Source organism: Aedes albopictus, chromosome 2, assembly GCF_035046485.1.
Source record: "Aedes albopictus strain Foshan chromosome 2, AalbF5, whole genome shotgun sequence".
Classification (NCBI taxonomy): domain Eukaryota; kingdom Metazoa; phylum Arthropoda; class Insecta; order Diptera; family Culicidae; genus Aedes; species Aedes albopictus.
This window is the reverse complement of record NC_085137.1, coordinates 65,472,923-65,485,828: the sequence shown is the minus strand read 5'-3', so window position 1 is coordinate 65,485,828 and position 12,906 is coordinate 65,472,923. Positions and strand designations below refer to the sequence as shown.

At 42.2% G+C, this 12,906-nt stretch overlaps 1 protein-coding gene across 1 annotated transcript in view; it reads right to left on the bottom strand.

The window, feature by feature from the left end:
- Positions 1-759: 759 nt before the first annotated feature.
- Positions 760-12,906, bottom strand: part of LOC109419321 (neural-cadherin) — a 132,651-nt gene continuing 120,504 nt past the window's right edge. The window contains exon 12 of the mRNA XM_019693557.3: positions 760-7,283. Coding sequence (XP_019549102.1) covers positions 7,168-7,283 — 116 coding nt within the window. The 3' untranslated portion in view covers positions 760-7,167. The remainder of the gene's footprint in view (positions 7,284-12,906) is intronic.

Genomic DNA, 12,906 nt, shown 5'->3' with positions numbered 1-12,906 from the left:
GTGTGCTGAATCGATTGGTGGGGGTCTCATTGGCCGGAGGCCTCACCCTGGCCAGCTAGAGGGCCGGAATCAACCCGAGTTCCTTACGGAAAGAAAATCATTGTCATCCAAGAGTACTTTCGCACCAGATATTTATTCTGAAGCCGCAAATCAGAAGTCAACCGCACTCCGGATAATATCAGTTGCATATTATGGTCCAATTGTGGTTCCGGAACAATCCGGGACAACCCGGAACAATGCCAGATAAACGATATGATTTCTGGTGCCATGTAATAGATTTTTGTTAAACGTATAAAAGTGCGATTTTCATCAACATGTCACTTGAGTTTTGTTGAAATGGGTTTTCGAAGGCACGAGAAAGGCGCCATCACCGATAAGTGAATTAATTAGGTTTTTTTTTCTTGGCACGACGTCCTCACTGGGACAAAGCCAGCTTCTCAGCTAAGTGTTCTTTGAGCATTTCCTCATTTATTGCCTGAGAATTTCCTCTGCCAAGGAAGTCAAGGATACTTCCGCTGCGAAAAGTTCCTGGACCGACCGGGAATCGAATCCGTTTCGCTCAGCATGGTCTTGCTGAATACCTGCTGCGGCTATATAAATCTTGACTTAGCCGTGCTAACACATACTCATTTTTTACCGAATAAAAGGAGAACTTTTGGACATGGACAAATTCTTTGAAATTTTACTTACCTGCCATTTCTTCACAGGACATTTCGGACCCGTTTCAGCGAGATTAAAAAGACACAAACAAGCGATCCATTCAATTTCATCCATCCATTCGGAGTGCTCCCTCCAAAGGTGTGTACTTTTATTTAGCATTTTTTTTCTGTTTTTTGTTATCCTCTGTTCTAAACCATAATTGAACGTCGTCGATTTCATTTTTGTTTTTTTTGTTGTGTTCGCGTGAATGTGTTTTTCAGTGAGCCCACTTTAGCTACTCGTTTTAGGTTTTAGTTCTTCACGTTTTCAAGTGAATGTGTGTGAATGTGGATGTGTGTGTTGTTTGTGTGAGTGTTTTAGTTCGTTCTAAAATTTTTCTCTAAGTAACATTTTCCTTTATTTCCTCCGCGTTCTCTGTGTTTTTTTATGTACTTTCTTTTATTTCACATCTTTTATCATAATATTTTCTGTTTTCCAGCCGCGCACACACATCGTCGGCTTGAGACGGGTATAGAAAAACATTACTCGGTAGTGTTGAAATGCAACTGTTTTTTTTTTAACCATTCTGCGTGATTAGTATTTTCTTTCTCTTAAACCCTCCTGCCGTAGCCGTTTGCGTTCTCTGCGTTCACTTATTGTAACACTATATTTACACTAGGATTTTGGTAGTTTCTCGGTTTGTTTTATTTCTCTAGTAATGTAACATCAGTAGTTTTCATTCCGATTTTTTTTTGTTTTGAATTTGCATCTAAAATGTGTGAATGTTTATCTTTTCATCCTTTTTTGTGTGTGTGCTTAGTTGAGTTTGAGTTTGTCTGTTTGGTTTCGTTTTTTTTAGGAATTGAGTTCTATTACCTTACGAGTGTACTCTTACGTCGTGTGTTTTTGCTAACGAAGAGGTTCGTCTTGTACACAAAGTGTTTTTTTCCTGTTGTCTTTTTCGGTTATTGATAAAAAAGATGGATCATCATTTAACTATTTCGGAATTCCCCTATTGCGCGCAGTGTCGGTTTTCTTTTGGTTTTTGGTTGAGTGTAGTTTTCGATGAATACTGGGATGAGTTTATTAGTTGAAATAGGGTTTCCTGCTATGGAAGTGAGATAAGAGTCTGCGTGAATGAGAAGGGATATGTGAGTGTAGGTGTGAGTGTGCGATTGTTACTGTTTTTGGAATGAGAACTGTAGTTGTGAATGTTTTCTAGTGAGTAAGTAGTAAAACAGCAGAAACGGTTTCGTTTCAATGTCGTAGTAATGCAGCTGGTGAAATGAAACTCAATAAACCAATAAAAATGTGAATGAGTGTCGCAAACGGTTAAAATGTGTTCCGTTGTTTTCTATGTTTCGTAATGGCGATTGATTAAATACCTTTCCTAGATTAATGAGCGTACTAATTAATATCGTTTGTTTTTTGTTCTTTTCACCTAAGATAATAATAATAATATTCAATAATACATATTCAGTTTGCTCGTTTACCTCGCACGTAGAGTTGTTTCACGATTTTGTGTTTTTTTTTCTAAATGAAAGAGTGTTTGTGAGTTGTTCGAAGCAACCGTACTTCGTTGGTGTGTGTGTGTGAGTGAATTGTCTATCAGGAAGTGTGAATGTGGGACCTAAGGTATCGGAGTTTTGATGTCAAGCTACCAATATTTACAACAAAGATTGTGAACCAAATATTTCGGAATTCATTGTTCGGATCTGCAGGATGGTTTTCAACATCTGGTTTTATTACACTTTTGCGAATCATTTCGATTCGCGATTCGATCTTAAAATTCGAAACTAAATCACATTGAACGAAAATGTTATAAGAACAAACGTTTACAGTCTTTGGATGTACAATATCATGTCTCGTTAATATTAGCTTACGACATAAATAAATTTACCTTAAAACACTCAAGTGTTCTGCCACGATTTATTTCTGTCAAAATTTCTTTGTTTTTTTTAGCCACACAGTTTAAGATTTATCTGCGCTACATAAAACTTCGCAGTAGATTTCGGCCAATGGATCTTACAGTACCACAAATCCACATTCTGTGCTGTATATTTGATTTACTTAGCTTAGAGTTGCTCTGTGTGACCCCGTACACTAATCGTTAAATTTACGAGCTTATTTTTCGTTATCGTTTTGTTTCAGTGTCTGAAATCTGTGCGAGTTCAAAACACTAATTTTCTGCCAAATCGCTTAGATGGAAAAAATGTTTGACGATTTCGAACTTGCTGTTTTAAAATGTAAGAGCGAGTGTTGTGATGCTCCTCCCAATTTGATGTTTTAGTTTTGTTCTTGTTCCATAGGTCTGTGTATCTTCAGTGTTTGTTTCTAGGCTTACGATGTTTTATAAAAACAATATTTCGAGTCAGTTTTTCCTACTAAAAAACTTTCACTTACTTAAGACGAAAAAACAGGAACAGCGTGTTTGTGGTTGTTTCGGTTAAAATAAAATTCGATACTGAGTGAGTCATTATTAACAAATTAAAACAACGAAACGAATGTAACCAAACTTACATTAAACTATTTATGTTACATTGCGTTACAGCGAGTAAAAACTTCGGTGATGACATATTGTAGAACTCGACTACGTGTGGAGTGAGACACCAACAGAATTCCATTACACATTATTCCCTGAAGTTGCTGAATTTTCTAAACAACTTTCTTAGGATTCTAGACACACACTTTGAAAAACTTCATAATGAATTCACTGAGGAGCTCTTTGAGGAATTCCTCGAGAATCCCCAAAGAAATGCCCCAAGCTATTTTCTGATGATTTCTCTGAAGAATTCTCAAAATAATTATCTAAGAAATTCACTGAGGAATATGCTGAAGAATTATTTGATGAATTCTTTGAGGATTTAATCGTGAAACACTAAGGAATATCCCGAGCAATTTTCTGATAAATTCAGGAATTCCCTTATAATTTCCCTTCAAATATCCTTAAGGAAGTTCTTGAGGAATTCCCAGAAATTATTATTATCATTACTTTATTATAGCGATTTTCAGCCCTCGGGTAGTTCACTTCTTAATTCCCTCAAAGATTTCTTGAGAAATTTCCGGAAAAATTCTCTGAGGAGTCCTTTGATGAGTTCCCTGAGGTATTCACTGAGGAATTTCATGAAAAAATCCCAGAGGAATTCTTCGAACTCACTGATGAATCCTAATAGATTCCTTAAAAACTCTTTAAGAAATTCCTTGGAAAAATTGTCAAATTATTCAGGCAATAACCTGAGGAATGTCTTAATGCGTTTCCTAAGGTATTCCTTGTGGAATTACCTGAGGAATTTCTCAAGGAATTCCCTAAGGAATTCTCTACGAATATTTCAATATCACGGAGAAATTGCCTGTACATATCCTCGAAAAAAATCCGTGAGGAGTTTCATAAAGACTTCCCTTGGTAATTTTTTGAGCAATTCCCCGAGTTATTTTCTGAAGAATTCGCTGAGAAAATCTTTGAAGAAGTGCACGATGAATTCACTGACGGGTTCCTTGAGAAATTCCCTAAAAAACCTAAAGAATTCAGTAAATTACTAGAGGAATTTTCTAAAGAATTCCATGAGGAAGTCTCTGGGGAATTGTCTGATGAATACCATGCGCATTTCCTTGAGGATTTTGTTGATAAATTTCCTGTTGAAGTCCCCAAGGACATCCGTGGGGATATCTTGACAGGGATTTCATTGAATTTCCTGAGAAATTCTTCCTAAAACACCCTAAGGAATATCCTGAGAAATTCTCTCAAAAAATGTATATGAAAAATATCTAGGGGATCAACTGAGAAATTCCCTGAAATTATTATTGAAACTTTATTACGGAGATTTTCAGCCCTCGGCATCTCTCAATTCCCTGAAAGATTTTCTGAGAAATTTCCTCTGAGTAATCCTCTGAGGAATCCTCTGCAGGATTCCCAGAGGTATTCACTGAGGAACTTCCAGAAAAAATCCCAGAGGAATTCTCTGAATTCCATGATGAATCCTAAGAGATTCTCTAAAAAATCTACGAGAAATTCCTTGAAAAATTACTTGTGGAGGAATTCTTTAAGAAAATCCTTCAGAAAATTTTTGAAGAAATCCTTGAGGAATAACCTGAAGAATTCTTTGATGAGTTTCCTAAGGTATTCTTTGAGGAATTTCCTGAGGAATTTCTTAAGGAATTTCCTAAGTAATTTCTCAAATAATCCCCTAAGGAATTCGAATATCTCTAAGCAACATCATTAAGTAATTGCCTGCACAAATCCTCAAAAAAAAAAATCCGTGGGAAATTTCAAAAACACTTCCCTTGGGATTTTTTGAGCAAATCCCCAAGCTATTTTCTGAAATTTTTTTTTAAGAAATTCCGCGATGTATTCTCTGACGAGTTCCTAGAGAAATCCTATAAGCATACCGAAAAAAAAAATCAGTCAGGAATTCCCTGAGGAATTCTCTGGGGAATTGTCGGATAAATTCCATGCGCATTTCCTTGAGGATTTTGTTGATGTATTTCCTGTTGAAGTCCCCAAGGAATTCCTTAGAGATTTCTTGGAATGGGATTTAATTGAATTTCCTGAAGAATTCACTCAAAAAAATTCTGAAAAATAAATATTATTATTTTTCTTTATTTTCGAGATTTTCAGCCCTCGGCTGGTTCATCTCGTTCTGAAAAATATCTAAGGGATCAACTAAGTAATTCCCCAAGGAATTTCTTGAAGAATTGCATTAGAAATTCTTTGAAGAATTCCCTGAGGAATTTCGAGCAGTCCTCTGAGTAGTACATTGACAAATTTTTGGGGAATTCACAGTGAAAGGTCTTGAGGAATTATCTGAGAAATTTCCCGAGAATATCATTGGAAAATCATTTGCTGAGAATGTTCCTGAGGAATTTCCCAAGAAACTCGATGAAACTATTTTCTGAGGAATTGCCTGAGAAGTTTCCTGAGAAAGAGTTTCTTGAGGAATCCCTGCTGAAGGTCTTGAGGAAATTCCATGAGGAATCTCCAATTAAGTTTTATTTTCCTAGGAAAATTAGGAAATCCCCTGAGAAATTTCTTGAGAAATCTTCTGAGAAATTCTCTGAGAATATTATTGAGGAATTTTCTAGGAATGTCCCTGAGGAATTTTCTCAAAAATTCCATGATAAATGTCCTGAAGAAATCCCCGAGAAATATCCTGAGAAATTCCCCGATGCATTGCCTGAAGATTTCCCTGAAACATTTCTTAGAAAAAATTCCTTAAGGAATAAATCAAGAAATTCCCTGAAGAATTTCTCGAGGACTCCTCTGAAGGATGTCAAGGAATTTCCTGAGATTATAATTTGAATTAGACAGTAATACGAAACTTTCTGAAGCCTTTAAACATAGTCAAGTAAAGTTGCTAACGACAATTCGACAGCTCCCAATAGATCAGTCATTAAACTTTTGGCATCAAATTTGTAACATAATGTAACATCGCTATCAAGTGTTTCGGCATTTGAATAAAAATAATAACGAAAATCTCTAATAAATTACTACACCCTAGATTTGTTATGTGTTTCTATCCCGGTTCATCTGTGTATAATTGCGTGTTCGTTTTTTTTGTGTAACTTGTGTTCAGTGTAGGTGTAGGTCTGTCCTGTTCAAGAGTACTCTGTATATCTGTTAGTGTATATGAGCTTGTCTTCTCTCTTCCCTATGTGTAAATTTCACCAAAAAAATCTCCCGAACGAGAACATCACTCATTAAAAACTCGTTGATATAAGTATATAGTTGAATCACCGGAATAATAATAATCTTCTCGCTCAAAACGAGCGAACTGCTCTATCCCCCGCCGCTTGTAGTATGCTGCCACAAGGATGGTCTGTTCAAGGAAGCTTTCCCGGCAGGATAACAGGAGGAACACACAGGGCGGTCTACCCCTCATAGCATTTTTAAGTCATCGTCTTCATTACAGAGCAAGGAGCAGCAACTTCCATGATGAACTTTCTCTCGCGGAAAAAAAATCACTTGATCATATTTCATCGCTCCACCTCCCATTCTCCCACCAGTAAAGCTCCCCGCCCCAATCATCCCTCATCAACGTTAATAATTAAACTTTGGTTTAGCTTTCTTTAGTTGCGCGCGCTATCCCCACCCCACGTTTATCATCGTTTATGGTACAAACCTCCACCCCGTCCCACCTCGTCAGACCGATTCAGATATAAACTGAACTGAAAACCTGCATTTAAAACATAACTTCAATCACCTAGCCTCGGTCCCAGCAGCCGTACGAACTGGCACCATCCCGTGTGATGCTCCTCTGCTTCTTTGTATGGTGTGGTAGGAAGGAGGCAGTCTCTTTCGAAGGAACAACAGATACCCCGGCACACGATGATGGCTCGCGGTTTCCCTCCTTCGATGATGTTCAATTCTTCTGGTTTGGAAATTACATGTGCGCTCTGACTGACTGATTTACCACCGCCGCGGACTCTTTGTATGACTAGCAGCATCAAGAATGGCAAGACTCTAGTTTACCACCCACTTCTCGTCCTCCTCCTCCTCCTCCTCGTCGTACTTACTCACCATTACGCCCTCGCTTAATGTAGCTCGTCGAGCTCGGTCGGATGGTGGTCGCCGTACATGTTGGCCAGCTTATCGAAGCGGGGACCCCACGCGTCCAGGTAATCGAACTCCTGCACCTCGTCGTCGGTACCTGTTGGGGGTGGGAGTGAAAGAAAGACGTATGTTGGTACTCTTTAAGGAAAAAGGGAAAATTTGCGTTGTTTATAGTTTATATCTGTGTGCAATGAAACTTGATCAATATGATACTCATCACGTCCACTGGTGTCCACACCATTTCAACATATTAAGTAACATTACAACGATAAAGTTATTTGTAATGATAACAGGGCCAGGGATGAGAAGTTTCATGAAAATATCATTTTGTAATACGCTAGCCATCGGAAGAAGTGAAATCACCCTCTTTTTATTGATCACATTATGCTTTTTTGTTCAAGGTTTATTTTGCCAAAAAATAAATTTTTCAAGAATTTACAAAATTTTAACCATCCCATTCCTGAATCTGTTCGAGATATTCTTGGAAGTAAACAGTTTCCGATATTCAAATTACTGTATGATTTTTTACTTGAAATTTCTTATACTGTTTGATTCTGCCTTTGTTTTTTTTACTTTTATTTTCAGTGTTCAAAATTCGATTTCGATGACGATTCCTCTTTGCCGGCTTGGTTAGGACATTTGAAGATTCTGGCTTAGTTATGGATTGATTCCGCAAGAGCCTTTAGTTTTAAGTTATTTATTGTAACGTTTTGGAAAAGAAGAAGAGGTTTTGTGCCTCTTTGAGAGAGATTTCAAAGATGGAAATCACTCAAAGGGGTTTTTCCCTCTTCCAAATTTTTAGTTAAAAATAAATAATAATAATAATAATAATAATAAGTGAAATCACAAAATTTGTTCACTCGGAAGTCCTTACATTTTGCAAGGATTTTGTTCAACCGACTGACTCAACTTAAACTGGAAACTTTTGTTCAAAAGTGTTTCCAGCCGGATCTTCCAGCAGGCCAAAAAACTTTGCAGTAGGCCTTGCGAGCCATCCTGAAGGCCGCCGATCCATCCGAACGTCGTCTGTTCAAACTCTTTCTACATTGCTTCCTGAGAATCGCTAGATCATAGTTCCACCAAGAGGTTCCTCTTGTGGTCTTCACAGACCACAGAGGACAAACTTCTTCGAAAGCTTCCATGATGAAGGCCGATGTAGTATCAACGGCATCATCTAAATTACTTATAGCATCAATGGATGGAGAGTATTTTGGCTGCAGTCAAATCAGTAAAAAGATCCCAGATATCATGCAGGTTGGGCGATTGCCTATGTTAGGTAATGCACGATCCGTACTACTTAAGTATCCATCAAACTGAAGCCGCTCAAATTGATGTCTGAGCTGCCCCAGATGATATGGTGAGCACTAGCATCACTGCCAGCTAACAGTTGAAGACCTTTTGAAGTGTAGTACGCGATAACTTGCTTGAGAGCAGCCGTAGGGAATGATTGTTCATGCGGTAAACACACCGAGCAATAGACGTATTTTCTAATGAGGTTTCTAACAGATACGTCAACTGAAATAGCACACACATCTCTGGTGGTTAGTACAGAGATAAGTGTAGCAACGTATGCATTGTTGACAAGCGTACATGCTCGATGCATGACACGTCAGTACTCCATGTCATATTTGCTGAAAATAGCAAACACCTGGGAACCAGGTTTCCTAGTTATAAATGTCCTTTACGAAATTGTGCATAAGTCTGTAAGGATTGATCTTCGCTGTTCTTTTATGCTGTAGATTGATTGAGGCTATCCTAACCGTAGCCACTACCCAAACTATGCTAGATGAAACTCTTCACAATCACATTACAAAAAATAACAGCAGCAATAAAACCAGGTCGGTATCGATTGGAAAAAACCAAAGACTAGGATACACAGAACACAGTGTAAAACGCATAATGCAATACCTAGCAGAAAAAAAAAGTAATCAATGACATCTTCATAATCCCATCCTTACATACATACATTTATTTGTTCAACATCATTAAGAGAAGACATAATCAACAATAGTACGCCACAATACTCGGTTTGTGGCTGCCGCTCTCCATCCTCGGTCGCGCCCAATGCTCGCCAAGTCACGCTCCACCTGGTCCGCCCATCGTGCTCTCTGCGCTCCACGCCTTCTTGTGCCAACCGGATCCGTTGCAAACACCAGCTTTGCAGGGTTGTTGTCCGGCATTCTTGCAACATGCCCTGCCCACCGTATCCTTCCGGCTTTGGCCACCTTCTGGATGCTGGGTTCGCCGTAAAGTGCAGCGAGCTCATGGTTCATCCTTCTCCGCCACACACCGTTCTCCTGCACACCGCCGAAGATCGTTCTTAGCACGCGTCGCTCGAAAACTCCGAGTGCTTGTAGGTCCTCCTCGAGCATGGTCCATGTCTCGTGCCCGTAGAGGATCACCGGTCTTATTAGCGTTTTGTACATTTGGTGCATTTGGTGCGTGGGTGAATCTTTTTCGACCGCAGTTTCTTCTGGAGCCCGTAGTAGGCCCGACTTCCGCTGATGATGCGCCTCCGAATTTCACGGCTCACGTTGTTGTCAGCCGTCAGTAGACGAATTCCTCCACCACCTCGAACGTATCCCCGTCTATCGTAACATTACTACCCAGACGGATCCGGTCGTGTTCGGTTCCGCCTACCAGCATGTACTTTGTTTTTGAGGCATTCACCACCAGTCCGACCTTTGCTGCTTCGCGTTTCAGGCGGGTGTACAGCTCTGACACCGTTCCAAAAGTTCTAGCGATAATGTCCATGTCGTCCACAAAGCACACAAATTGACCGGATTTTGTGAAAATCGTTCCCCGGCTGTTGAGCCCGGCTCGTCGCATCACACCTTCCAGAGCGATGTTGAAGAGTAGACATGAGAGTCCGTCACCTTGTCGCAGTCCCCGGCGAGATACGAATGAACTGGATAGTTCACCCGAAACCCTTACGCAGTTTTGCACACCGTCCATCGTTGCTTTAATCAGTCTAGTCAGCTTCCCAGGAAAGCCGTTTTCGTCCATGATTCTCCATAGCTCTGCGCGGTCGATACTATCGTATGCCGCTTTGAAGTCGATGAACAGGTGGTGCGTTGGGACCTGGTATTCACGGCATTTCTGGAGGATTTGCCGTTCGGTAAAGATCTGGTCCGTTGTCGACCGGCCGTCGATGAAGCCGGCTTGATAACTTCCCACGAACTCATTTGTTTTAGGTGACAGACGACGGAAGATGATCTGGGATAGCACTTTGTAGGCAGCATTCAAAATAGTGATCGCCCTAAAGTTCTCACATTCCAAATGGTCGCCTTTCTTGTGTATGGGGCAGATTACCCCTTCCTTCCACTCCTCCGGTAGCTGTTCGGTTTCCCAGATCCTGACTATCAGCCGATGCAGACAGGTGGCCAACTTTTCTGGGCCCATCTTGATGAGTTCAGCTGCGATACCATCCTTACCAGCTGCTTTGTTGGTTTTGAGCTGGTGAATGGCATCCTTAACTTCCCTCAGCGTGGGAGTTGGTTCATTTCCGTCCTCCGCTGCACTGGCGTCGTCGTTCCTTCCGTTGCCGTGGGCTCCCGTGCCTACGTTCTCCACGCCGTTCAGGTGCTGATCGAAGTGCTGCTTCCACCTTTCGATCACCTCACGTCCGTCCGTCAAGAGGCCTCCGTCTTTATCCCTGCATATTTCGGCTCGCGGCACGAAGCCGTTGCGGGATGCGTTGAGCTTCTGATAGAACTTCCGTGTTTCTTGGGAACGGCACAGCAGTTCCATTTCTTCACACTCCGCTTCTTCCAGGCGGCGCTTTTTCTCCCGAAAGAGGCGGGTCTGCTGTTTCCGCTTCTGTTTATAACGTTCCACGTTCTGTCGAGTCCCTTGCTGCAGCATTACCGCCCTCGCTGCATTCTTCTCCTCCAAAATCGTTGTGTACTCTTCGTCGAACCATTCGTTCCGTCGATTCCGTTCCACGTACCCGATGGTGCTCTCGGCTGCGTCGTTGATGGCTGCTTTCACTGTACTCCAGCAGTCCTCTGGAGGGGCCTCATCGAGCTCGCCCTCGTCTGGCAACGCGGCCTCGAGATTCTGCGCGTATGCTGAGGCGACATCCGGTTGCTTCAGTCACTCTAGGTTGTACCGTGGCGGTCGCCGGTACCGTACATTGTTGATGACGGAGAGTTTTGGGCGCAGTTTGACCATCACCAGATAGTGGTCGGAGTCGATGTTGGCACCACGATAGGTCCTGACGTCGATAATGTCGGAGAAGTGCCGTCCGTCAATCAGAACGTGGTCGATTTGAGATTCCGTCTGCTGTGGTGATCTCCAGGTGTACCGATAAGGGAGGCTGTGTTGGAAAAAGGTGCTACGTATGGCCATATTTTTGGAGGCGGCGAAATCAATGAGTCGTAGGCCGTTTTCGTTCGTTTGCTGGTGGGCGCTAAACTTACCAATCGTCGGTTTGAATTCCTCCTCCTGGCCTACCTGAGCGTTCAAATCTCCTATGATGATCTTGACGTCGTGGCTTGGGCAGCGGTCGTACTCGCGTTCGAGCTGCGCGTAAAATGCGTCCTTGTCATCATCAGTACTTCTGGAGTGTGAGCTGTGCACGTTTATTATGCTGAAGTTGAAGAATCGGCCCTTGATCCTCAACCTGCACATTCTTTCGTCGATCGGCCACCAACCGATCACGCGCCTCTGCATATCACCCATCACGATGAAAGCTGTTCCCAGCTCGCGTGTGTTGCCGCAGCTCTGGTAGATGGTATGTCCAACACACCTCCTGTAGCGCTACGATGCCGAACCCGCGGTCCTTCAGTAGATCGGCGAGTATGCGGATGCTCCCAATGAAGTTGAGAGATCGGCAGTTCCACATACCGAGTTTCCAATCGCAAGTCCTTTTTGTTCGCTGGGGTCGTTGCCGTTGGTCTCGGTTCGTATTATTCTGTTGCTGCTTTCCGTTACAATGGTTTTTTACGGCTGACTCGTAGGGCCTGACACCAACCCCCTACTTTCCGGAGGACCATAGTGCACAGTTGAGTTTAGAGTCCTTCCCTGGCACTCGGACGTAGATCAGCCGCCCCTAACATGGGGATCAGACGCTGTTGTGAGCCGCTCCTCCTGGAGAACAGACGCTCAGGTTTGCCGAAGCAAACCCCCCCTGCCCTGTCAGCCTACGACCAAAGTTCCCACCGGGGTTGTTTACCCGATCTTCCCTAAGGTTGCTCATAGTTTCCGGCCGGTACCGCGTGGAGGTAGGGATAGGAGTTGCTGGGCAGAGGCTAGTGGATCACAATGGGATCTGAATTGCGCAGCATACCCAGCCTTTACCGTGCCATCCTTATTTAGCCTCACGTTTGAGACTAAAGAAAGGCAGGCGATTGTCTCGGAGAAACAAAAAGCCAATGCGCTATTGCTCTGGTTAGCACAGTAAGGGAAAATACTACGAAGGGTGCCCTGGTACTCCACAAGCTTCATTTGCGATTAGGTTTTTATAAAACCCCTCCAATCTAAGTTCATAAGTTCATTCCTAGGCACGGTAAGCAATAAGTATATAGCCGCATCACACCATGAATCAGGGGACTCCTTGGAACAGGCGGTCTTCCTGCGACATCCACAAGCAAACCCGGTTGAACGGGTGATGCGTGAGATTTCCCGATTATGTCGCACATACTGTCAAGAAAATCATTAGACCTGGGCGAATAAAGGCAGTAAATTCGCAGAATTACTGAATGCCGCATGTCACCAGT